General features: G+C 42.7%; 1 protein-coding gene across 1 annotated transcript in view; it reads right to left on the bottom strand.

Annotated features, from left to right (window-relative positions):
• Positions 1–27,875, bottom strand: part of LOC124864025 (potassium voltage-gated channel subfamily C member 1-like) — a 225,435-nt gene that overhangs the window by 103,062 nt on the left and 94,498 nt on the right. Inside the window, exons 2-4 of the mRNA XM_047358631.1 lie at positions 24,291–24,422; positions 22,990–23,851; positions 17,021–17,233 (exon numbers count right to left, since the gene is read on the bottom strand). Of these exons, the coding sequence (XP_047214587.1) occupies positions 17,021–17,233; positions 22,990–23,851; positions 24,291–24,422 (1,207 nt within the window). The remainder of the gene's footprint in view (positions 1–17,020; positions 17,234–22,989; positions 23,852–24,290; positions 24,423–27,875) is intronic.

The raw sequence follows: 27,875 nt of genomic DNA on the forward strand, positions 1-27,875 counted from the left end.
ATTAAGACAAAAACATTGAAATGACAACAACAGCTCACATTAGACAATTATCTGCTTTAGTTTGATCTTTAGACCCACTGTATCCCTATAAAATATTCCTATGCATAATGAGAACACTGTGGAGAAAGTTAGGGCAATACATTTTTCACACAAGCATGAATTTAATGAAAAACCGGTGCTCTGTGCCATGATGTTTTTATTTATTTCAGTGGTGCTGGATTTCCTGCTGCTAATTTTGTTTATATTTTTGTGTATATTTTTGAGTATCATTTTCTGCTTTTTATAAAATTAACTCACACTGTTTTACACTGGATTGCAAAAGGGAAGGCTATGCACAATGTTTAGAAGGGTGTTTATGGAAATTTCTGGCCTCTACTCAAATTCATAACAAGGTGCTCTGTCAGGTTGAGGTCAGCACTCTGTGTTGACCAGTCAAGTTCTTCCACATCAAATTCACTCATTCATGTCTTTACATACCTAGTTAACTAGTATTTAGCTGGTTCTAGTCATTCATGGTCCCCGTGGTGAGTTTATGGTTTGATGATGGATACTGTTGGTTTTCAAAAGTAGAATCCTTTTGAAAAGGTCTACAGTGTGGCCTCAACGTTCACATTGTTTCTGTCTTTATGGAGGTTTACAAAAGTTTAAAGCTTTAGAAAGTTTACTGTCACAGTAAAAATTAATTTTTAGAGCCTCAATGTGGACAGATGTGGCAAAATGTCACATCTGGTTGTGTGTGTGTCTAACCAGGACATGTATAGATTATACAGGTCCTTCTCAAAAAATTAGCATATTGTGATAAAGTTCATTATTTTCCATAATGTCATGATGAAAATTTAACATTCATATATTTTAGATTCATTGCACACTAACTGAAATATTTCAGGTCTTTTATTGTCTTAATACGGATGATTTTGGCATACAGCTCATGAAAACCCAAAATTCCTATCTCACAAAATTAGCATATCATTAAAAGGGTCTCTAAATGAGCTATGAACCTAATCATCTGAATCAACGAGTTAACTCTAAACACCTGCAAAAGAGGCCTTTAAAACTCCCAGCCTGGTTCATCACTCAAAACCCCAATCATGGGTAAGACTGCCGACCTGACTGTTGTCCAGAAGGCCACTATTGACACCCTCAAGCAAGAGGGTAAGACACAGAAAGAAATTTCTGAACGAATAGGCTGTTCCCAGAGTGCTGTATCAAGGCACCTCAGTGGGAAGTCTGTGGGAAGGAAAAAGTGTGGCAGAAAACGCTGCACAATGAGAAGAGGTGACCGGACCCTGAGGACGATTGTGGAGAAGGGCCGATTCCAGACCTTGGGGGACCGGCGGAAGCAGTGGACTGAGTCTGGAGTAGAAACATCCAGAGCCACCGTGCACAGGCGTGTGCAGGAAATGGGCTACAGGTGCCGCATTCCCCAGACCTGGGCTACAGAGAAGCAGCACTGGACTGTTGCTCAGTGGTCCAAAGTACTTTTTTCGGATGAAAGCAAATTCTGCATGTCATTCGGAAATCAAGGTGCCAGAGTCTGGAGGAAGACTGGGGAGAAGGAAATGCCAAAATGCCAGAAGTCCAGTGTCAAGTACCCACAGTCAGTGATGGTCTGGGGTGCCGTGTCAGCTGCTGGTGTTGGTCCACTGTGTTTTATCAAGGGCAGGGTCAATGCAGCTAGCTATCAGAAGATTTTGGAGCACTTCATGCTTCCATCTGCTGAAAAGCTTTATGGAGATGAAGATTTCATTTTTCAGCACGACCTGGCATCTGCTCACAGTGCCAAAACCACTGGTAAATGGTTTACTGACCATGGTATCACTGTGCTCAATTGGCCTGCCAACTCTCCTGACCTGAACCCCATAGAGAATCTGTGGGATATTGTAAAGAGAACGTTGAGAGACTCAAGACCCAACACTCTGGATGAGCTAAAGGCCGCTATCGAAGCATCCTGGGCCTCCATAAGACCTCAGCAGTGCCACAGGCTGATTGCCTCCATGCCACGCTGCATTGAAGCAGTAATTTCTGCAAAAGTATTCCCGACCAAGTATTGAGTGCATAACTGTACATGATTATTTGAAGGTTGACGTTTTTTGTATTAAAAACACTTTTCTTTTATTGGTCGGATGAAATATGCTAATTTTGTGAGATAGGAATTTTGGGTTTTCATGAGCTGTATGCCAAAATCATCCGTATTAAGACAATAAAGGACCTGAAATATTTCAGTTAATGTGCAATGAATCTAAAATATATGAATATTAAATTTTCATCATTACATTATAGAAAATAATGAACTTTATCACAATATGCTAATTTTTTGAGAAGGACCTGTATTTAGGCAAATTTGCTATTTATAAACTAATCTAGCCTATGAAAATCAGACCCACAACATAAAACAAGAGTAGACAGCACTATGCACTAAATCCAATAAGCTAGTGATGTGCGAATTGATACTGAAATATTGATACCTCCGATACCCAATCTTTATGATCTAAAACTGATTCTCAAATGAAAATATTGAGTGTTTAGTCATTTAAGGTAATGTATATCATTACAGAAACACAGTGGAAAAAGCTAAACTATTGAAATCTTGTCTAAATTATCCCGTTAGTGGGAAAGTGTATAATTCGAAGCATCATACCACAGTTGCTCAGTCAGTCAGTCAGTTAGACAATGACAGCGTAGACAGGGTCATGTGTGGAGCTATTACAGCTTCTCAAACATTTGTTGTTTCTGAAGTTTGTGGAAAATTGGTGTGGAGTTGCGAAACACCTAATTGTCTCGTGTTCAGTTTCAGGTGCTGCTGCTAAGGCAGAACAAATATTTCTGGTGGAGTCCTTCGTTACTGTACACAGGCACTATCCAGGTACAGAGAGAGAATATAAGTGGCACAGCACTACAGCTGTGTTTCATATTAATTATTATGAAAATGAAAAAAGAGACGAAATAAGCCTAAATATCTGCATGAGTTCAGCTTAGAGTGATATTTGTATCACTGAGATTATCTCATAGGCAAAAAAGCCTAGATTCATGTAAGGTTTCCTGAATAATTGATTATTTAAAGTTGATTACATAAACTAGGTGTCATTGAATCATACAGAGCAATTGAAAAAAAAAACTATAAAACTATGGTGAACTTTAAAAAATAAAAAATAAATACAAGAAAAGATAGATAAAAAAAAGTAACATGTTATCTATAAAATGTAAATATTGTTATTTACAATCAGTCTAATTTGCTGGAGCTGTTAAATAAGTTTTTAAAATGTAAGTATTGACAAACTTAGCAATAATAGTGGCATTTAATTATTTAATAAAATATTTTACAGGCAATTTTATAGGCATTATTGCGGATAACAGCCTGAATTCTACTCAGTATTAGCTCGCAAAAGAAATCCGTGGTATCGAATATCACTAGTGTCCTGAGAGGGCACTTTTGTGAGGCGCCGTTTATGGTAGGGCTTGTGCTGCACACCCACTGTGCCTGCTGACGGGGATGGGGTGGATATTTTCCATAATCAAATTAATCAATTATTGATTTTTTTGTCTTCTTTCAGATCTGGAGATTATAAGAAGTTATAATAAACTGTCAAGAAATTAATGTAGCTATCTTAAACTGATTTTGGAAATGTACGTCTTTCTCGATATTTTACCCACAGCTTTCTTTAAGAAAGTTTTGCCCTTTGATCAATTTTCAAACTGCTGTTAAAAAAGAACAGATCAAACAAGTTGTTACTGCAAAATTAGAGGCCCATCTTGAAGCTTACCTTCATCAAGAAGGTAATTGAAATAGCCATAACAGTTAAATACCTTCTCAACAATGACCAGCTGCTTTAATGTTTTCCAGTCAGGTTTCTGTGCTCGCCATAATCTGCCCATGTTACGTTTTGGATTGTGTTCTGTTTACCTTTTTTGCACTGCCATGTTTTCACTTGCTTTATTTCAGTTCATTCAAGTTTATTAAATTAATTCTGTTTAGTTTTTACTACTTGCCTGGATTCCTGTGTTAGTTTTGTTAGTTTATATTTCTTTATAGATTGGGTTCCTCCCAGGTTATGTTTAGTTAGTGGTGGCCTAGTGGTTAGAGAGCAGGGCACTTGTGGCCTGGAGAGGCCACAAGTACCCTGGTTTGAATCCCACAGCTTCCCACTCCTGGTCCCCAAGCAAGACCCTTAGCCCCCGATTGCTCCCCGGGCACTGCGCAATGACATCCCACTGCTCTCTAAGGGATGGGTGAAATGCAGAGGATAATTTCTCCATAGTGAGATCAATGAAGTCTAAATTAATATTATTATTATTGTTATTGTTTGTTTACTTATTTCTGTTCACTCAGATGTTTTCTGTTACCTCCTTGCATTCTATGCTTGTCTGTGTTAATTAGTCATTCTCCATCAGTTCTCTTTAGTCCCTCTACAACCAGCTCTCCCTGATTCCCTCTGATTCCCTCCCTTGGTTCATTGGTCCATTCACCTCCCTTACTTATAGTACTTATACTCCACTATTTTCATTGTTTTGCCAATGGTTCTAATGTCTACTCTGTATACTACCCTGCTTACCTTCCTGTTCCATGTTTCCATGTTCCTGACTGTAACCCAGCTTATGTTCAGTTCTGTAAGTTCTTAGTTAAGTTATTATTAAATATTCTTCGACTCACCATGTGACTGCCGTCCTCTTGTCTGCACTTTGGTCCCACCAAACCTCTGCCATCTATGACAGAAGGAACCAGTCTGAAAAAGGACCAGGCAGGCCATCACACCTCAGAGTTATGCAGCTGAATCCAGCAGCAGGAGGAGGATACTAGAACTCTATATGGAGAGGACATCCTGCCATCTCACCTAAGGCTGGAAAAGATCGAAGAAGTTTTGGGGGATTCTAAGCTGGGGCTGGCACTATTAGGATATGAACCGGCCCAGAACTTCCCCTCTCTGTCCCTCTCTGCCTCCACCATCTCCTGCCTCTGCACCAGCCTCTGCCAACCCAGCTGATGTACCCTGCCCGCCTGCCACTGCTTCCTCCTCAAGTTGTAGGCGCCGTCGTCACCTACCTTCCATGTCCACAGCTGGCACCGAGCTTTCCACATCCTCAGGACTGAGAGGACCGGGGATTTAAAAGGGGTCGGGTCATCGTGCTGCTGTATCTCCATCTCCTGGAATCCCTTAGTTCACCTTGGCGTAGGCTGGAGATTGCGAAATAGCTGAAGGACTGGCGGGAGGAATGGGGGAGTTCCGTCAGAGCACCTTGACTCCAGAAATGATCGAAGCTAAATATCAGAGAACTCTTAAGGAGATTGCCTCAGCCACGCTCTCATCCTCGTCCCAGAAGTTCTGACTGGCACCTCCAATCTTCCTTTCTTTCTTCCTGTTCAGATCAACACCTCCTCTTCTCTCACAGAGGTAATTTCCCCCTTGCCCGGTGTCTCCAATTTTGCTTCTGGTTTCCAGCTGCCAATGAAGCTCCACGCCTCCGCCATCCACTAGTTGTCCTAAGCCCATGATTCTACGTCGCTCTCAATTGCTCAGTCCATCCAGTGGGTGTCAGCAGGAAATGGCTGATTCTCTCCTTCCGGTGCAGCTTCTAGCAGCCTGTCTTCAAAGTGCTAAAGCACAGCCAGCTCCAGGTCTCTAGAGCGCTGCAGCACAGCCTGTCTCTGTCTCTTCTCAACGCCAGAGAATATAAAGGAGCTTCAGCTCCTGCATCCAAGTGTCAGCCCAACGTATCAGTATATCTTGCTCAGTCATCAGCATCAGCAACATTGTCATCATCATCTACAACCCTGGCTTAGTTGTTGCCATTGTCATCATCACCACAATCTACACTCCTGACTCTGTCATTGTCTTGATCACAGCAATTTACACTACTGACTCTGCCATCATTATCATTATTATCATCAACACTCCATGCCCAGTCTTCATCATTTTCTGCCTCCGTCGAGGGTCAGCTCGACGCTACAGCTCCTCCACCTGTGTACAGTCAGCTCGAATCTTTAGCTTCCACTGACCAGCTGCCTTCATCCTCGTCGTCCTCTATAGACTAGCTGCCTTCATCATCATCATCCTCTGTCAACCAGCCACCTTCATCATCATCATACTCTCCAGACCAGCCACCTATCACATTCTTCCCACCTCCTGTTCCATAGTTTTGTGAGGGGTTTACGGAGGGTTCCAGTGGTTCCTGCACCGCTCTCCAGGACCTCGCCGTTCCTTTCAGCAGCAGAGTGAGGAGTGTAAATGGCAGTGATGATGACGTTGACAACTGCACCACTCTCCAGGGCCTTTCCGTGGGTACAAGTCTACCTCACAGTCAACCTCCGGACAAGGTTCCCAGAGGGATCAACCTCCAAAGCACCTTCTCAGCTGCCGTTGATCTCCAAAGCACCTTCTCAGCCGCCCGCCTCCAGACCTCCTTCTCCTTCATCACCAGCCTCCAGACCTCATTCGTCACCAGCCTTCAGGGCACCTGCTCCTTTGTCGCCTTCTGAGGTACATCACTGTTGGCCTCTAGGCCCTCGTCACCGCCTGCCAAGATTCTCAACACCTCTGGCCGCCTGAACTCTGTGCCTCACCGGGACATCCTCCTGAACTCTGGGCCAAACCGGGACAACCTCATGACCATTCTCCTGAACTCTGTGTCTCTTCAGGTCGACCTCCCGGCCGTCCTCCTGAACTTTGTGCCTGCTCGACACATCCTCATGGCCATCCTTCTGAACTCTGTTGCTGCTCGGGGTGATTCCCCAGCTGTCCACCTGAGCTCTGATTTTGTAATTTTGGTTCTTGGCTTCTTTCTGAGGCCCCCTCTGCCCGCCCTGTTTGGGTCGTTTTGTGTTTTTGGTTCTGGCCTTCCTTCCAAGGTCCCCTCTGCCTGCCCTGTTCTGTTAATGTTCTTTGCACTGCCATGGTTTTTCAATTGCTTTATTTCAGTTCATTTAGGTTTATTAGATTTATCTTGTTTAGTTTTTGTTACTTCCCCGGATTCCTGTGTTAAATGTGGTTATATTTCCTAATAGATCGGGTTCCACACAGGTTATGTTTTTGGTATTATCGGACCTCAGCATTTGATACCGTAGACCTCAGTATATTACTGGAACACTTGGGAAACCGGTTCGGGCTTTCTGGTGCAGTGGTTTGATTCATACCTGAAGGATAGGTGTCAGTAGGTAACTTTATATCGGAGACCACAACAATCACATCTATCTTGTTGTAACAAACAACAAGATAATCTTGTTTGTTATTGTTGTTTGTTATCTTGTTGTAATAAACAACAAGATAAGTTACCATAACTATTCAGATGACACACAGCTCTACAAGCGTTGCTAGATGCATAGAACAAATCAGTTTGCGGATGTGCTTTAATTTTCTTCAGTTGAATAAAAACGGGACTGCACGGTGGCACAGTTGGTAGTACTGTTGCCTTGCAGCAAGAAGGTCCTGGGCTTTCTGCATGGAGTTTGCATGTTCTCCCTGTGCATGCATGGGTTCTCACCGGGTACTCTGGCTTCCTCCCACTGTCCAAAGACATGCCTGTTAGGTTAATTGGTCTCTCTAAATTGCCCTTAGGTGTGTGAATGAGTGTGTGCGTGGTTGTTTGTGTGTTGCCCTGCGATGGACTGGCAACCTGTCCAGGGTATACCCCGCCTCCCGCCCATTGACTGCTGGAGATAGGCATCAGCTTCCCCGCAACCGACTATGGAAGAAGCGGTATAGAAAATGACTGACTGACTGACTGAATAAAAACAATACTAAGGTAATCATTTTTGGATCAAAGGAAAAGCAATTCAGAGTCCGTGCACAACTACAGTTATTACAGCTGGAAACAACTGATCAGGCCCGAATTTGGGGTGTAGTGATGGCCTCTGTTGTAGAATATAAACTATCTATGTGTGTAACTGGAATGTGCAGATAGATGACAGGGAGTAGAGGATACAGAGTGCAAGGTCATAAATTGGTGAAGGACAGAGGGAGTAGAGGATAGAGAGTGCAAGGTCGTAAATTGGTGAAGGACAGGGAGGGCCAGAGACAAGACAAGATGAGCTTGCTGGAAGAAAATAACAAGAAGCACTCCTTATTTGGACATAAGGGACTGTTATGCTATACATGAGGGACATGATATATGTATATGTTGATCACACCCCTGAGACTTAATAAAACGTGCTGGAAGCAGAGAGAGACCAGAGTTATTGCTCGCAGGTGTTGGCTGGGGCATCTTTCTCTCACTATGCACAGAGGCGAACTTAAGTTGATTGAACTTTGTGTTTATTTCACTCTTTTGAAACCTATGCCCAAATCAACGGACCCGGGGAAGCAGAGACGGCTTCGACACCTCAGACCTGAATCTTCAGAGTCACATAAAGACAATCACTAAGTAGGCCTTCTATCACCTGAAGAATGTTTTCATGATTAAATTACATGATTATATGTCCCAGCAGGATCTTGAAAAACTCAACCACTCATTTATGTGTAATCAAATTAATTACTGCCACATTGTCTTCACAGGTCTGCCTAAAAAGCCAATGAAAGAGCTGCCATCTTTTCCATAATGCTGCTGCCCACATTCTCACTAAAACTAAGAAAGTAAAGCATATCACTCCACTTTTAAAGTCCTTGCACTGGATCCCTGTATCTCAGAGAATATGCTTTGAAATACCTCTTTTAGTTTACAAGTCACTGCATTGCGTTAGTGCCAAAACACATTAAAGATTTATTGTCAATGTAAAAACTTTCCAGACCACTCAAGTCTTCTGGTTGAAGTCTACTCTGAATCCCCAGAACTAAACATGAAGAAGCGGCATTCAGTTCTGAATCTGTCTAGAGGCACTTGCTCTTGCCTGCGTTTAAAATGGCGACGGTGGTGGGGATTTGGGTTGCTGGTTCGAATCCCCACTCTGTCAGTCTCAGTTGTTGTGTCCCTGGGCAAGACGCTTCACCTGCCTTGCCTGTTGATGGTCAGAGGGGTCAGTGGAGCCGATTGTATGGCAGCCTCACCTCTTTCAGTCTGCCCAAGTGCAGCTGTGGCTACAATGTACAGGGGTTGGACAATGAAACTGAAACACCTGGTTTTAGACCACAATAATTTATTAGCATGGGGTAAGGCCTCCTTTTGTGGCTCATACAGCGTCAATTCGTCTTGGGAATGACATATACAAGTCCTGCACAGTGGTCAGAGGGATTTTAAGCCATTCGTCTTGCAGGATAGTGGCCAGGTCACTACGTGATACTGGTGGAGGAAAACATTTCCTGACTCGCTCCTCCAAAACACCCCAAAGTGGCTCAATAATATTTAGATCTGGTGACTGTGCCATGGGAGATGTTCAACTTCACTTTCATGTTCATCAAACCAATCTTTCACCAGTCTTGCTGTGTGTATTGGTGCATTGTCATTCTGACATGGCACCGCCTTCAGAATACAATGTTTGAACCATTGGATGCACATGATCCTCAAGAATGGTTCGGTAGTCCTTGGCAGTGATGCGCTCATCTAGCACTAGTATTAGGCCAAGGGAATGCCATGATATGGCAGCCCAAACCATCATTGATCCACCCCCACGCTTCCCTCTGGGCATGCAACAGTTTGGGTGGTACGCTTCTTTGGGGCTTCTCCACACCGTAACTCTCCCGGATGTGGGGAACATAGTAAAGGTGGACTCATCAGAGAACAATACATGTTTTACGTTTTCCACAGCCCAAGATTTGCGCTCCTTGCACCATTGAAACCGACGTTTGGCATTGGCATGAGTAACCAAAGGTTTGCCTATAGCAGCCCGGCCGTGTATATTGACCCTGTGGAGCTCCCGACGGACAGTTCTGGTGGAAACAGGAGAGTTGAGGTGCACATTTAATTCTGCTGTGATTTGGGCTGCCGTGGTTTTATGTTTTTTGGATACAATCTGGGTTAGCACCCAGATTGTATCCCTTTCAGACAGCTTCCTCTTGCGTCCATAGTTAATCCTGTGGTATGCTGACATTACCCTGGATACCGTGGCTCTTTATACATCACAAAGACTTACTGTCTTGGTCACAGATGCGCCAGCAAGACGTGCACCAACAATTTGTCCTCTTTTGAACTCTGGTATGTCACCCATAATGTTGTGTGCATTTCAATATTTTGAGCAAAACTGTGCTCTTACCCTGCTAATTGAACCTTCACACTCTGCTCTTACTGGTGCAATGTGCAATCAATGAAGACTGGCTACCGGGCTGGTCCAATTTAGCCATGAAACCTCCCACACTAAAATGACAGGTGTTTCAGTTTCATTGTCCAACCCCTGTAGCTTACCACTGTCAGTGTGGGAATGGGTGGACGATTGTAGTGTAAAGCGCTTTGGGGCCTCTGTGGACTTGATAAAGCACTATATAAGTGCAGGCCATTTACCATATTAGATGACGTGTTGAGAACACGCAGCATTTATTTTTTTCTTTTTGCAACTTTGTGCACGACTCTTTGATAGCACTGGATGACAGGGCCTCGCACCACAGTCTGAGTGTTTGCTGCCTTCTTTGGATGCAGAAGAAAATCAGGTAAAAAACTTGGTAGTTGCAGCATGGTTTTTCTAGCAACACAAAGATAAAATAATGGCAAATGGTTAGAAGTGTGCAGCGGGCTGGATTGTGCACCTGCCACAGTTCCAATGTAACACAATTTCCTTTTGATGGAAGATGTCAAGTTTTTTCAAGTCAAACAGGTTAGGTCCAAGTTATGTCGTAAATCAGTGGTGTGAAAGTCCAAGTCAAGTTCCAAGTCTTAGGTGATTTTATTAAATCAGGTCTAAAGTCACTGAAATTGTGACTTCAGTGCACACCTCTGCTATTTAAACACGTCGCAGAGTAGTCAGGTTTTTGGCAAAACTGATAACCACTTCTTGGTGTGAGGGAACAAGTGGAAAATACTGAACAGATATGGTACACTTAAATGCCTTTACGGAGGTGTTCTGTGAGAACACTTGTCAGATGCCTCAGCCCAGGAGGACATTGACATATTTAGCAACCAGTAGTTCCTCAAATCTCACTGCTGAAAAAAAAAGAAAAACTTTTGAGGCACGCCTCAGGAAACTAAGGACATTGTGCCATGTTCAAGACTTCCTTTAATGATGTGGCTGTATTGACCTGTAGCTCTGAAGTGGGTGGTATATTTTTTCATACGTTGTAAATTTTTTCTGAACTGTGCAGTCTCCTGTTCTTTTGTTTTGTTTGTTTTTTATATTTTTTTTTTGCCTTTGTGTGTATCTGTATGGTTCCATTTGCCTTTCACTTTGCTTTGCTTTGATTCACCACAATTTTATTACTGGGGGACAACAAAGAATATTTCTATTTTATTCTTTTATTCTAAACTCTGTAATTAAGAGTTATGTCAGTGGTAGAACCTGTGGAGGATGAAGAGTGGTGGTCGTACCTTTCAAACAAGCAGAATGAATAGGTTTAACTTACTTTCAGAGGACTGCCACTACTTATCCTCCTTAAGAAATGAAGTCTGACAAATAGTTGTGAAACTTCCAATCAGTCTACCAAACAGCCGTATCTCAGATTCAGATGGAGGAATGTAATTTCTGTCGCTATTTTGAACACTGGACCATCTCTTTAAGGTCATGTGAGTACGGATGGGCAGGTGTTTGGGACAGTTCATTTTTGAATTTGTATGTTTAACTTGGATTTGAAAGCTACTTTTTTTAATGTTTAGTATCAGTGTGCCTGATTTGTTTCAATTAGATGTGCTTTCTGATCCCCCTTTACTATTCAAAAGCATTCTTTCATCAATGTAAAACTATCCTAACTAGTGCCAGACATCGTCAAAGTGATGCAGAAAAAGTAAGCTATATATTTTTTGATTTAAAGTAGGACCTAAAATCCTAAAATTATGGATTGTTTGACAATTTCAAGATAGAAATTGCAAGCCCTTTTAAAATTCCTGGTTTCACCTATTTTGTATGTATCTCAATTATTTTCTTAATGTTTAATAATATTTTCCAACTTGTCTTCATTCTTATGTAATTGTCACACTCTGTTTTTCAACTTGCCTGCTACTAACTTTCTCTTACCCCTAAGAGGCGCTGGAGCTGCAGGACGGAGGTTTGACAGGTGTACGTCGTTTCTTCATCAGCTGGAGGACTATATGAGGGTGGTTCGCTGGCTCTTCTACGCCTGAGTGTTTTGCCTACTGTGGTAGTGTTAACCTGGCCAGCCTTTCCAGAATTTTGGAAGATCTCCTTGTTTGAGCCTTGATTAATTGTCTGTTTCTTCCCTTCGTCTTAGGCCGTTCAAGCCGAGCCGCTGAGCTGGGTTTCTCCCTCTGGAACTCACCTTCTGTCAAAATGCAAGGGTGTCAGCCACCCTTGCAAGTCCTCCAGTCTGAGAGCGCAACCTGTCCACCCACCTTGCTTACCTGGAACATCGGAGCGCTCCAGCCGGTACTGCGCAGGCTCACGCCCCAGATTTGCACCGGTCTCTCCACCCTGGCGGATCGATCGCCTCCTGAATAGTGAGCATAGATCTTGACTTGATTAATCCGATATGTTTCCTCAGCTCATCTCTGTCCTTCCTTTACAGCCTGACTCCTGAACCCTCTGCTCGCCTCATTCCTGAACTGAGTAATAAAACTTTGAATCTACGCTTCTCTATCTGAGTGTCCTCTGCATGTGGGTCAAGTCGGCCTTAAAATCTATGACAGAACACGCAGGCCAGCAGAGGCACTCCAGAGAATCATATCTGAGCACGGTCACCTTATCCAGGCTCATGGTTCGACCCTCCGCTCTCTCCTCGACCAGCAGCGGCAGGTTAGTCAGCAGTTGGAACAGCTCACAGTCTTAATGCAGCACACTCTGGGAGCTACGCCCGCCTCACCGCCAGAGGGCGCTGAGGCACCTCCGGAGTCCCAGCAACTTCCTCATAGTCGGGATGTGGTTTCCCCTAGCCCGGAGAAGTTTTCCGGGGAGGTTGGTAGCTGCCGGGGGTTTCTGTTACAGTGTGCTCTCGTCTTTCATAGGTCCCCACAGTCATTTCCCCATGACGACGTGAGAATTTTCTATGTGCTGGGCCTGCTCACCGGCAGAGCACTGCGGTGGGTTGAGGCCAAGTTTTCAAATCACAACAGTTTTGGCTGCACCAATGACGGGTTCATTAAAGATTTTAGGTTGACATTTGACATTGACGTTGACCATTCAAGTGTGGCTCGCCGTTAAAGCAGCACGGCCGACCTCTGACGGAGTTCGCTATTGATTTCCGCACGCTGGCAGCTGCATCGTGTTGGAACTCCAGCGCTCTAAAATCTACCTTTTTCCAGACCCTAGATGAGAGTTTGAAAGATGAGCTCACCCTTCGGAGGAGCCCAAGGGGCTGGATGATTACATAAATCTGGCCGTCCGCCTGGACAACCGGATGAGGGAGAGGAGGTGGACCTACTGTGAGCGGTCCACCATTAGACCGCATCCCGTCTCTCCTCCGTTGTCTCTGTCCCAGCCGATGCAACCTCCGAGCCAGCCTGAGCCCGAGCCCATGCAGTTGGGGAGGGGGCAGCTTCCCGATGACGTACCGCAGCGTCGTAGGGAGGCTGGGCAGCGCTTTTATTGTGGATCCGCTAAGCACTTGATTTGTGCTTGCCCAATCCCGGTTTTGATGGGCACCCGGCGGACCGACAACCATCCTCGCCGTCCCGCTTCACTTTACCGGCCACGTTGCTGTTTGACGGACGTACAATTCCTTTGTCTGCCTTATTAGATTCAGGCTGTGAGCTAGACCTGATAGATCAGGAGTTTGTCAGAAAGCAGCGCATTAAGACCGAGGTTCTGCCTATTCCACGCTGGGTTCTGGCTTTGGATGGCCAGACGCTCCATTGTATTACACACAGAACTGAACCTGTAGAATTACTGTTATCAGGGAATCAAAGAGAACGTGTTACACTATTTGTTTTTCCCATTTTCCAGGCCTCGTTAGTCCTGGGTTTCCCATGGCTACAGAACCACAATCCTCACCTAAATTGGACTGATTTAAGAGTCGAGTCCTGGTCACCCCGGTGTTTATCTGCCTGTTTACAATCAGCTGTCACTCCTGGATCGTCTGAGGAGAGGGTGGAGAATGAGCCACCAGATCTCACCCAGGTGCCGCACAAATACCATGACCTTAGCTCCCGTTTTCAGTAAGACACGGGCCCTTTCTCTACCACCTCACCGCTCCTATGATTGCGCAATTGACCTCCTGGCCTCCCGGCCGGTTATATAAGATCTCCCTGCCCGAGAGGGGGGCAATGCAGCAATATATTGGAGAGTCGCTCGCAGCCGGCATCATTTGGCCATCCTTGTCCCCGCTCGGTGCGCGTTTTTTCTTTGTCGGTAAAAAGGACGGCTCCCTACACCCCTGCATCGACTATAGGGGGCTTAACGTCATTACTGTCAAGAATAGGTACCTGTTACCTCTCCTCTCATCTGTTTTCGAGCCTGTTCATGGGGCTACTATTTTTACCAAGCTCGACCTTAGAAACGCATACCATTTAGTTAGGATCCGCTGGGGGGATGAGTGGAAAACGGCGTTCAAAACCCCGCTCAGTCACTTTGAATATTTGGTGATACCGTTTGGATTGTGCAACGCACCTGCACTTTTTCAGACTCTTGTAAATGACGTCTTAAGAGATTTTTTGAATGTATTTGTTTTTGTATACCTGGAAGACATCTTAATTTTTTCCAGAACTGTTGAAGAGCACAGCCGTCATGTCCGCTTGGTCCTGCAGCGCCTCCTGAAAAACCAGCTATTCGTCAAGGCGGAGAAGTGCCAATTCCACCGAACCTCCATCAGCTTTTTAGGTTTTATCCTTGAAGGTGGGCAGGTTTGCGCTGATCCGCACAAAGTTAAGGCTGTGGAGAACTGGACAACCCCAACCACTCGAAAGCAGTTATAGCGCTTTCTGGGGTTCGCTAATTTCTGTAGGAGGTGTATCCAGAACTACAGCCGCATTGCCAGTCCCCTGACGACACTGACATCCACCAGGGTTCCCTTCACCTGGTCTCCTGAAGCTGAGGAAGCTTTCAGCCTGCTGAAGAACAAGTTCGCTCAAGCTCCAGTTCTCATCCACCCTGATCCTGGAATGCAGTTCACCTTGGAAGTGGATGCTTCTGTCACTGGGGTGGGAGCGGTGCTCTCCCAGCGTCAGAGCCAGGACGGCCAGCTTCATCCTTGCGCCTTCTTCTCCCGTCGCCTGGGGCCTGCGGTGAGGAATTACAATGTCAGGGACAGGGAGCTGCTGGCCATTAAGCTTGCTTTGGAGGAGTGGCGGCATTGGCTGCAGGGGTCTGTGCTGCCTGTGCTGGTTTGGACCGATCACAAGAATCTGTCATATATCCAGTCAGCAAAACGTTTAAATTCCTGTCAGTCACATTGGTCTCTTTTTTTTTCTCGATCTAACCTGTTAATTTCTTACAGACCTGGCACTAAAAACGTTAAGCCTGATGCTCTGTCTCGGCAATTCACCTCTGACAACTCGGAGAAGCAGGCAGCACCCATCCTGTCTCCCAGCTGCACCATAGGAGCCGTAACCTGGGAGATAGAGGACTGCGTGCAACAGGCCCTCCTTGCTGACCCCGGCCCGGGGACCGGACCGCCCAACCGCATGTTCGTTCCTGCAGCAGTTCGGGGCCGGTCAATTGCCTGGTTCCACTCAAGATTCGCCATCCACCCGAGAGCCAATCGAACGATCGCAGCTGTTACCAGGCAATTCTGGTGGCCCACACTGCATTGAGAAATCAGTGAATATGTATCTGCCTGCCCAGTATGCGCACGGAACAAGACGTCAAGCTGACCGCCCGCGGGCCTCCTGCAACCACTGGCTGTACCTCTCCGACCCTTGCGAGTCCTCCAGTCTGAGAGCGCCACCTGTCCACCCACCTTGCTTACCTGGAACATCAGAGCGCTCCAGCCGGTTCTGCGCAGGCTCACGCCCCAGACTTGCACCCGTCTCTCCCCCCTAGCGGATCGATCGCCTACTGAATAGTGAGCGTAGATCTTGACTTGATTAATCCGATCTGTTTCCTCAGCTCATCTCTGTCCTTCCCTTACAGCCCGACTCCTGACCCCTCTGCTCGCCTCGTTCCTGAACTGAGTAATAAAACTTTGAATCTACGCTTCTCTGTCTGATTGTCCTCTGCATGTGGGTCAAGTCGGCCTTAAAAACTATGACAGTAATAAATATATCTGGTGGAATGTGTGATTTCTCCTTTGGTAAATTCAAAGTTAGATCGAAATAATTTAGAACCTATTAGATACTAGAGCATGTTACAACTCTTACTGAGGTTGTACTTTCTTTTAACCTTGATTGAAGTACCCATAAATACTTGAGGAATGTTTACCATGGGACACATTATTTTTATTTTTGCTTTAATAATTATTTTATTAATATTGCCTTGTGAAATCCATAACAATTTTAAATCATCCTATTTTACCAAAAATTAACCTACCTCACATCTTTGCTCTGTCTTTTCTTATGTCCTCAGAAGGCCTTTTCTTTGAGTATGGTTCTCCTCGGGCATCTTGAGTTTAAAAATTATTTTTCATTGTATTGCCAAAAACGTCTTTAACATAACGTGCATGTTTAGGCTGAAGTATTTAGGCTGCATTAAGTTTATGCATTAATCCAAAACTTCGAATTTAATCTTTATAAATTTCTACTCAGGGCAGTGAGACCACCAGAAGCCAGTAATCTGGGAATGATTATGTATGTGCCACAAGATAGCGCATGCAAAGTTGAGTGGTCTCAAGGGAGTGACACTGATGAAGCTGAGCCGTTATACAGAAAGATGTTTTTAGATAGGGAACTGTGATAAGATGTTTATTCCTATGTATTAATTGAGGTATTGTAACAAAAAGATTCTTCGTTTGTAAGCATATATATTTATCTAAGTATGTCAGTATATTTGGAATCTGCTTTTGTATCTTTGTGTATGTTAAGATGTATCTTTGTTTCAGTACATTCAGTACAGTACATATTAATCAGGACCATGCATCAAGTAACTGCTTACGGTTCTTACTGAGGTTCCCTTTGCCTGTTGCACTCTTACCTTTCCGAACGTTCCCATCGGTGGTTCGCTGAAACTCCCCGGCACTCAAAAGAAAGCAGGCTCGGTCATGTGGGTATCTTTCGCGACTAATGGTAGAGCCAAGCCCTCCAGTGACTGGACTGCGCTCATCCCCGAGAACTTGGTCTATGGTTGGACAGTCCTCATTGGCCAAAGCTGCTGCATTGGTAGCTGCATCACCATTCTGCTTAGAGTCTTAGAATGAAGAATGATGAAGGAGATGGAGAGGTGGAACATCAACAAAATGAAAGGATAAAACAGATAACAGTTACTAAAAAAATGGCAAAACAGAAATATAATTTATACGAAAAATGCAATATACACTGGAAAGAGAGAAAAGGAATCAAAATCTAGTTTGCACTGAGAACAACAGAACGGCAACAGAACAAGTAACTGGTAGTCATTTTTAGTACACAATACACATTTTAGTTAGACCAATATGTTTCATCTGCTAGAAGGCATTATTTACATTTTGGAATGACCCAGCTAGAGTCCCGACTTGAATCTCACAGAGAATCTTTGTAAGTAGCTAAAAATTAACTGATGGCAAGAAGTCCTGCAGCTCATTGCAAAAGGTGATAGGCCAAAAATACTATTGGGGACATGCAAAGAGCTTGTAAGCAATTACATATAGTTTATAAGAATTTCAATTGCTTTTTAAGAAGGGTGTCAATAATTTTTCACATGCAGCTGTCATGTTGTTTAAATGTTAATCATCGTTGTTTAATTTGAAATCTGCACAGGGAAATAAGTTTAAGCATTTATGAAAAGAATGTTGACATCTGACTTTAATTTGATTTCATCAATTTGTTTTAAAAATGTATTGAACATAGAATTGACTGAGGATATAGTTTGATTTTCTTAACTAAGTATAGGGAGGTATAGACAATGGAGGTATAGATGGATTAAAAAATAAAATAAAACTTCAAAAAAAATTGTCATTGTTGTTTAGAAAGTTTTGAATAAGATTATGCCATTGTTTAATAAAAAAAACATTTTGAATTATTTTGGATCCATTTAAATGCAAGTTGAACGGTGCTAATAAAAGAGTAAAATTGACTTTAGGAAAGAGACCAGTCTCAAATACTAATCTTGTTTATTGAGTGTTACTTGATATTATAAAAAGCTTCAAAACCTTAAAGCTGAGTTCTATTGACATATTATTTGTTTTGTTTTGTATATATTTTGTATTACATTTAAATGCCAGTTTCATTGACAAAATGTCCATTGTTACCGTAGCTAAATTCTCAACTGCGGAGTCCACTATGTTTCATTTTGATGTAACTTTGTAAAAATTGCACAACGGAATGTAAAATTAATCTCTGTACAATAACATTTAACCTATGTACAATGTTTGTCAAAAGATATAAAAAATGTAGAAGAAGTGTTAAAGACAATAATTTATTGGTTATAGCATTACTCTGCTTATTTACACCCTACTCAATAATCAATGAGGGAAAAGCATTACAAGAACCAACTGTCACGGTTCTGTCACGGTTTACATGGAATTGGATCCCACAATGGAGACGAGCAGGCAGCGTGATGGTAAGTGAAAAGGTTTTAATGACGAAAAAAACAAAAATTCACTCACAGCAGGAGGCTGGAACAAAACAACGGACGGGCAGGCAAGACAGGCATGGCATGATCCAAAAACAAGACTTGAGCATCAAAACTTGACATGAGCAGGAGAACAAGACATGAGAATCAAAGCTAAACATGAGCATGAGAGTAAAAAATGTTTCCGCGAAGACAAACAAGCAGGTGTGAATATATCGAGTGAAAACCAGGTGGAGCAAGGGGACAGATTAACTTGGACAAGCACAGAGTTGCCCCAGAACTCCGGGCTGTAGTGAGCGCAGACGGCATGGGCGGAGGTGCAGCTAGCCTGGCAGACAGTGCTCTGTCAGACGAAGATGCGGGCTTACTTGCTGCAGCCCTCACGTCAGCTGGCAGGGAAACCACCTCCTCACCAGGCAACCGGCTGGGAATCCCAGCATGACGGTGATTCTTGCGGCGGGAGGAAAATGACGGCTTTGTTGCCGGTACGGAAGCAGGTGGGGAACATCGGAGCTGTGGTGTGTCCGGCTGTGGTGTGTCAGGCTGTGGTGTGCTAGGCTGTGGTGTGTCAGGCTGTGGACCTGATGTGGGCTGCTCTGCAGCAGCGCCCTGGAGACTTGACGTGGCCTGCTCTACAGCAGCGCCCTGGAGACTTGACGTGGGCTGCTCTGCAGCAGCGCCCTGGAGACTTGACGTGGGCTGCTCTGCAGCAGCGCCCTGAAGACCTGACGTGGGCTGCTCTGCAGCAGCGCCCTGGAGACTTGACGTGGGCTGCTCTGCAGCAGCGCCTTGGAGACTTGACGTGGGCTGCTCTGCGGCAGCTCCCTGGAGACTTGATGTGGATGATGGAGGGTGGCAGTAAAACAGCCTTACTGCCACTTCATACTCCATCTCGATCTGCTTTATCCTCTCCATCAGCTCAGGAGAGGAATACAGGAGACCTGTCGTCCTGAGGATCTTGATGTGGCATGCCGTGAACCTCAAGCGCTGCTCCAGCTCGGCAGGTGTTGCCCCAAAACTCCTGGCTGGAGCAAGCGCAGACGGCATGGGCGGAGGTGCAGCGAGCCTGGCAGATGGTGCTGTGGCAGACGAAGATGCGGGCTTACTTGCTGGAGCCCTCACATCAGCTGGCAGGGAAACCACCTCCTCGCCAGTCGACCGGCTGGGAATCCCTGCATGACGGTGATTCTTGCGGCGGGAGGAAGATGACGGCTTTGTTGCCGGTACGGAAGCAGGTGGGGATTGTCGGAGCTGAGGCGGAGGGACAGAACAGCCCTCCCGAACTCTCTGGCGCTGGGCCACCTCATGCTCTATCTGTTCCAGCAGCAGAGGAGACAGCAGAATCTCCAAATCCGTCGGCAGAAGTCTCATCGCCTCCTTCATTTGCTGCTTAACCCAGCGATCCCTGGCGCTCTCCTGCCTACTGTCCGCGAGGTCCATGTTTGGCGGAAACATACTGTCACGGTTCTGTCACGGTTTACTTGGAATTGGACCCCACAATGCAGAACAGCAGGCAGCGTGATGGTAAGTGAAAAGGTTTTAATGACGAAAAAAACAAAAACTCACTCACAGCAGGAGGCAGGAACAAAACAACGGACGGGCAGGCAAGACAAGCATGGCATGATCCGAAAACAAGACTTGAGCATCAAGACTTGACATGAGCAGGAGAACAAGACATGAGAATCAAAGCTAAACATGAGCATGAGAGTGAAAAATGTTTCCGTGAAGACAAACAAGCAGGTGTGAATCTATCGAGTGAAAACCAGGTGGAGCAAGGGGACAGATTAACTTGGACAGGTGAGCCGAATAAACTTAATTGACAGACAGAACAAAACGTGGCTGCGGCAAAAACACAGACTCTAATAAATAAGCTAGAAAAACATGAAGCTAAAGCATAACCAGATCCGAAAACCAAACTTGACAAAACATGAACAAGACGACAAAACTAAAGCATGACCAGGAAAAATAACAGAAGCATGATTCAAAATCTAAGAAGAATAATAACAAAAGAACGAGTCAAAAAACCTTAACTGTGAAAAACATAAGAAACCCGAAACCAAAAACCAAACAACCCTACATCATGACAGCAACCCTATAATTGCTGGCTAGCTTTCTGCATGTTTTCACTGGTATTTCGACATTTTATCTTTGGTGATGATCTCCTAGTCTTTGAGGATGTTGGGCCTCCTTGCACTCTTTCAGAATGGTCTGGTGTATCCATTAAGCTGGTTACCAGCATTGTGTTTGTCTGATTACACACAGCTGGACAGTCAAAATTATAACACAAGGGCTTTATGCCTCTATTTATAGGTAAACCTTCAGCAGAAAGTTCAAAAGTACAATGCAACCTCTTAATCCAAAAAATCTGAACATATTTTTTTTCTAAATATAAACTGCATATAAGTTCCCTAACACAAACATTCTTTTGTACATAAATGAGCACAATGGCTGTTGCATGTGTGCAACCCCACCTGCTGTCAGTATCTTGCATTACTCTTGTGTTTGTTCTAATAGTAGGCTTTATCTATTGCTGCTGCATGTACGCTGCCTCCTGTGTGACATTTGCCTTTAATTTTCCTCTGGATTTTACGCTAATAACAAAGAAATGTGTGGCAAGCGAATTTTAGAGGTGCTCACTTCCAGAGGCATCACAGAGGTGTAAATAAATCCCACAGCTTCTATGTGTAGCATCACTCCAGCAAAGCTGTTGGCTGATGAACAATGCTTAAAATAGAAAAACCGTTACAGTGAGTCCTGTGGAAATAATTGTTTGGGTCGTACTACCACTTTCTTTGTTTGGAGTGAGATTTGTCTCACTGGGCCCCTTGATGCTCTTTAATTAAGTCAAAATATAAGTCGTTTCCATAAAAATAAAAAAACCTTAATAGTCTTCAGTATGACAAACACGTGGGTGTCCCACAGGAACTGTGCTCAGGTTCATTATATTAATATTATTATTATGTCTTTATTTTCAGTGGAACATGTTTTCAAATATAAATTTTCAAGATGAACACTGTTTGAGCAAATAAAATCTGCATCCAAACGTTTTTTGCTGTACTCTTAACTTTAAAAAATGGCATAAACTAGCCATTCAAAATAAACAAAAGATAGACACACTGCCCCAAATGGTATCTGCTCATACTTTGACATGTGTTTTACAAAGCCAAAATGTTCAGTTATTAGGTCAAATATTGTTCCATTTCTCAGATTATTTATTAACTAATTTATCAACAAGCTAAAACAACTGTCTGGACATCTTTTACAACCAAGACATCCAGCCTTGAGAAGTACATTTCTTCCAATATTTCTTTTCCAACCTTTTTTAGTAATGTTTATCCAGTCCATGTACTCACGTCATACACATGACTGTCTTTGGCATTCCCTAAATAATTTTGAAAGGACCTAAGCACAAAGTGAATAAATTTACTGGAGCATGATGCAAAATGCACAGAAAAAACCATGTCCAGTCCTTCTGAATTAAATTTTTTTTTTTTTTTTCAAAACTATTCTATGAAATATCAGCAGGTATGCCAGCTCTTGCATATTTTCTTAATTTTTAAGAACATAGTAGACATTATTTTAAGATGTGCTAATGTAATGTAAAAAAAGAACCAATGCCAAAGAAGACTAATAAAATACTTAAGATTATACAAAAGCCTGGAACATTTTACTTAAGACCCCTTAATACATAAAAGGGCTCATATGGTAAATGGCCAGCACTTGTATAGGGCTTTATGAAGTCATGAAGTCATTCACCCATTCATTCACACACTGACAGTGTACATTGTAGCCCCAGCTGCCCTAGCACAGCCTGACAGAAGTGAGGCTGCCATACAATCAGTGCCACTGAGCCATCTTACCACCATCAGCACACAAAGCAAGTGAAGTGTCTTGCCCAAAGACACGACTGAGATGGATGGAGCGGGGGTTCATACCGGCAACCCACCGGTAACAGGGTGAACCGCCCTACCACCATTACCATCGTCGTTCCATATGTGTCCTTATGAGGACACATAAGAAAATTACTTAACAGTTTACTTAATGGTTTTTGCACATATTGTCGATGTGAATAATATTTTAGAGATTTAACAGCATGATTTGGCATATCATTATTACCACAGTATTGCAAAAAGTGTTTCAAGCGTGCAATACTAAAACTACAAACTTTAAAAAGCATCATTAAAGAAAAAGTGTAACCCTTAGCATTACTGAGTTTCCTGGTAAATAAGTTTGGAATTATCAGTTTTTTTTTACTGAAATGTGATATTACTGTCATTATTATATATATATAATATTATATATAATTATAATTATGCTAAATTCATCACAGTGTGTTTTACGGAATTCCCTTTATGATGTTCTGAAAAATGCATATGTAATGTAATCTAACTTACCTGCCCTGTTTATTTCAATGATCTCTTCCTGTGCCAGTGGGCAGTCCCCAGTGCCTATCATGCTGCCAGATTCCACCAAGCCTGGCCCAAGTACATTGCCCATTAATCTATGTGGAGAAGCAGTTGCCATTGCCAGAGCATCCGGCTTGCAGTAATTCGGACTTCCTGGCTGTGGTGCTCTTGGGATGTGCTTGTTCCTCTTCTTTGGAAGCTTCTGCTTTGCCATGGCCAGCGAGTAGTACATTCCAAAGTTGTTGACAATAACAGGCACAGGCATAGCAATGGTCAGCACACCTGCCAAAGCACAGAGGGCACCCACTAGCATTCCCGACCATGTTTCAGGGTACATATCTCCATATCCAAGAGTAGTCATTGTCACCACAGCCCACCAGAACCCAATGGGAATGTTCTTAAAGTTGGTGTGGGCTGCAGCAGTTGGATCATCTGGGTCAGCTCCAATACGTTCAGCGTAGTAGATCATAGTAGCAAAGATGAGGACACCCAGTGCCAGGAAAATGATAAGCAACAAGAACTCATTGGTACTTGCCCGCAAAGTGTGGCCCAGGACCCGTAAACCGACAAAATGGCGGGTTAGCTTGAATATACGCAGGATGCGGACAAAACGTACCACGCGTAGGAAACTCAACACATCTTTGGCTGTTTTAGAGGATAGGCCACTAAGTGCTACCTCCAGGTAAAAGGGAACAATAGCCACAAAGTCTATAATGTTAAGGGTGCTACGGAAGAACTCTGCCTTGTCAGGGCAAAAGATGACGCGTGCCACCACCTCAATAGTGAACCAGATGACACAGACACCCTCCACATATGTCAGCCAGCCATCTGTGACAACTTCATATACAATCTGTAAAGTAAATAGAGAAAAGGATTAGTAGAATTAATTATCTATTAAGTGGAATGTTATTATTATATTAAATTACAGCAATGTATAGAATGTATCTCATTTCCATATTATTTATACTTCGCTGGTTGACTTTGGTACAGTTTACTTTTTAGTTCTTTCTTGTATGTCTGAATACATGGAGAGGAAAATAAAAAAAAGTCCAAATAAAACCATTTTGTAGTAGTATGACCTTTGCTCTGCCTTTTCCATGAAAAAACAAGCATTGGCAATTATTGTAAGCTACTGTGGTAATAGAAGATGCAAGTATTCTGTAGTCCCTCAGCCGTCAAAGGAATAAGGCAGTTCAAACCTCAGTGAATTTAAGGTCTATTAATTTAGGGGTTTTCTTATGTTATCCACAATAAGCAACTGTACTCTTAAAATAATATTGTTGCTGTACCTCCTCACGTGTTACGTTGCCTTCAGTGACATTCTCAGTTTTGTTGTAGATGGTGTTGAAAGCCTCATGGGTCTCCAAGCAGAAAGTGGAAATGGAGAGAAGGATGAAGAACAGCGAGGCCAAGGCCACATACTGCAGAAAAAGAAACCAAGACAATTGCAAACTAGAAATGTGTTTCATTTGCACCTCAAGTTTATGCATTTTTTCAGGTAATAAGATTTAAAACTGACACCATTCCAAAAACATCTGAAAAAGGTGTCTTTCAGCTGCAGGTTGATATTCACATTTTGCAGACAATGCAGAGAAAAGTTTGAGCCAGTGCAGTAAATGTAGTACAATTAAACTGCCAACAGGTGGAACAAATGAAATACTGATCATAGCAAAGGAATGCTTTTGATTCAGAAACAAATAAGATTGATATTGATATTTGAGTCTCATAAATAAGAAAGACAAAGGTTCAGTAAGTATATAACAAAAAGGTTAAAAAAACAGTATAAAGATTGTGTGAAAGACCCTAAAAACCTAAGATCACACATAAAAAAGGTGTCAAAACATACATTTTTCATCCCAAAAATGTAGCAAAGTTAAAATCCTTGCTACAATCAGATGCAGCAGCAAAATTAATTCATCTTTTTGTCTTTTGATTATCATTTTGTTCACTTTGTGGCTTTCTCCAAAAGAAGCTATTGGAAGACTTGGAAGACAAATTTATTATTAGGCGTACCTGAAATAAGAACAGGGAACATCTGAGTGTTTAGTAGTTTGTTTGTTTTTTACATGGGCTGCCTATGACTTTTGTGACTGATTTAAAGGCACTTTATCAAATATATAAAGTTCTTAATGCTCTTAAGGACCAAGCTACTCTTAGGCTCCCTTTACAGTACCACCTAAAACATGGTAGTGTTCCTCTACCAGACTACTAAAGGTCCCTCACAACAGCTGGAGGAAGATCAGATTTTTGCATTTATTAATTTTGACTCGAAGCTTTGAACTTTGCTACCTATTAATTACTAGAGTTACTTAAGAACTTAAGGCTTACTTTTTTACTCTAACTTTAAATCAATAATGATTTTATTATTTTGTTATCTCAATTACACAATCACAAAGGTGGTAAAGAAAGACTGACACACGACCGAATAAAACATTGAAATCCAAGACTGGATTATGACTGCAAGAATAAATGCCATTTGGTCTGCAGGTAGAGAGCATTATATCTTAGTGCTGTGAAGGTCTTAGATGGTGATGACATATTAATAGATCATATTATATTCAATTCAATTCAAAAAACATTTTTTCGTCCCAAAAGGAAAATAAATGTTGTTGTAGCTCATATTATGCAGGTTTCTTCAAAGAGCCATTGTAGATGCTGAGGGCCATGGGCATGAAGGATTTCCTGTAGTGGTCTGTCTTACAGCAGATCTGAAGAAGCCTCTGACTGAAGACACTGTTGTTGTACAACAGTCTCGTGAAGAGAATGCCCGGGGTTCTCCATAATGTTCTTCATTTTACGAAGAATCCTTCTTTGTACATTGATCTCCAGAGATTCCAAAAGAGTCAGCCTTCTGTATTAGCTTGTTGAGCTTGTTCAAGTACCTGGCTCTGATGCTGCTACCCCAGAAGATGATGGCAGAAGAGATCACACTCTCCACAACAGACTTATAGAAGATATGCTGCAAACACCGAAAGACCTAAGCTTCCTCAAGAAGTACAGTCTGCTCTGTACCTTCTTGTAGACGGCTTCACAGTTGCAATTCCAGTCCAGTCTGTTGTCCAGGTGAACAAGATATTTATATTCCTCCACCACCTCCACTTCTTCTCCCATGATGGAAATAGTGTTAGACCTATTTTTGTTTCTCTTAAAATTTACAATAATCTCCATTGCTTCATTAACGTTCAAGATGAGATGATCGTTTCTACACCATGCCAAAAAGTGGTCCACCAGCTCCCCGTACTCTGCTCCTTGTCCATCTCTGATCCACCTCACGACTGCATAATTATCTGAGTATTTCTGCAGTTGACAGGAGTCTGTCTTGTACTGGAAGTCTTTATTTATTTAATTGGATGTTTGCAATGACTATGGAAGTGTTATAGCATGCATGTGAACGTATGTGTGTCAGGGCAGCAATGAAGACAGGCTGATTAAGTGTTTTTTTTAGAGAGTGTTTTTTCAGAGAGCTCACTAAGTCCCATTTCTTATTATGATGATCTAATTTAAAACTGCTATACAGAGCTGCCCTAGATGGAGAACACACACATACATACGCAATTAGGCAGCTGTGGCTCAGCAGGGAAAAGTACTTGTCTGGCATTTGGGTTTTTGTGAGTTTAATTCCAGCTTCCCCCACTGTCACAAGTCAAAGTGCCCTTGGGCATGACGGTCTTCCCCAAGTTGCCTATCAATCTGTAAATCATATTATAAATGCTTTAATTGTATCGAATGGGTAATATCATCATCAAAAAGGTGTCATTCTGAGACATTCACCGTGACACATGAGGACCCCTTAAAAAGCTGAGATTCTCAGTTTAGATTTTATTTTGGTTTGTGTCTTTTCGAGGCAGAACAAATCCAAACTCTAACTATTCCCTTAATTTTAATTAAGGGAATAGTTAGAGCTTAATTTAAATCTTACCTTAAGAACTTTGCAGTTACATTTAAGTTGCTGACAAGTTACAACATTTGACATTACTTTTTTTCCCCTTTAAATACTCCACATGTCCTTCTTGTAGGGCTGCAGAAATTAAGTCAACCAGTGACGTGCAATGGGATTCATGATTGTGGAGGCACAGACTCCCCTAGAGTAGGATGTACGATGAAGCCAAAATAGAGGCTTATATTTAAATTTTGACCTTAATTGAAACATGTAATAATTTAAAAAGCTTTTAATTGTGCTTTAATCAATTCTATACTGTTCAACAATCCAATAGCAAGAAAAACAAAAACATTTTTATTATTTAAATGTATTTTTGTATTTTGACTGATCTGTCTTTTCTAAATTAAAACAGAAAATTGTGTATGATCTTAACTTTATTTGTATACGACATCCATGGAAGCAGGTTGCATTAATCAAGTCTTTAATTCTCCCGGTTCTCTCTCGCACCCTTGCATTGTGGACGCTAATGTTCAGTTTGTACTGCCCATTCAATGCAAGGTCAATTCCGTATGATCCACACCACATAGTGGAAAGAGTGGCGACACTCCCATAGACTTCTTTCAAAAGAATGGAATGGGGAAGTCACATAGGTCATGCAGCTGCAGATAGTTCCAAACACCAGCAGTTCCAGCATTTAACGCAGTTCATTCTCTGCATATCTGAATTATTTTCTCTGATAAATTAATGAAATTACAAAATATTTTTGGCATTGTTAAGCACTAGCCATACCAAAATAAGTCAACAGTTTTATTGCATGTAACCAGTTTTAGTTAATTAATAATGTTAACCAGCTAGTTGTAGTTGAACTTCAGCTGGCTAATTGTGATCATGATGGGTCTTGATGGTTTTAATGGATCCATATTAGTCTGTCTAATATCAGCTTTTTTAAAATATTCAGCAGTTTGAAATATCAAAGTTTATAATTTTCAAAATT

The sequence above is a fragment of the Girardinichthys multiradiatus genome, chromosome Y (assembly GCF_021462225.1).
Source record: "Girardinichthys multiradiatus isolate DD_20200921_A chromosome Y, DD_fGirMul_XY1, whole genome shotgun sequence".
Lineage (NCBI taxonomy): Eukaryota > Metazoa > Chordata > Actinopteri > Cyprinodontiformes > Goodeidae > Girardinichthys > Girardinichthys multiradiatus.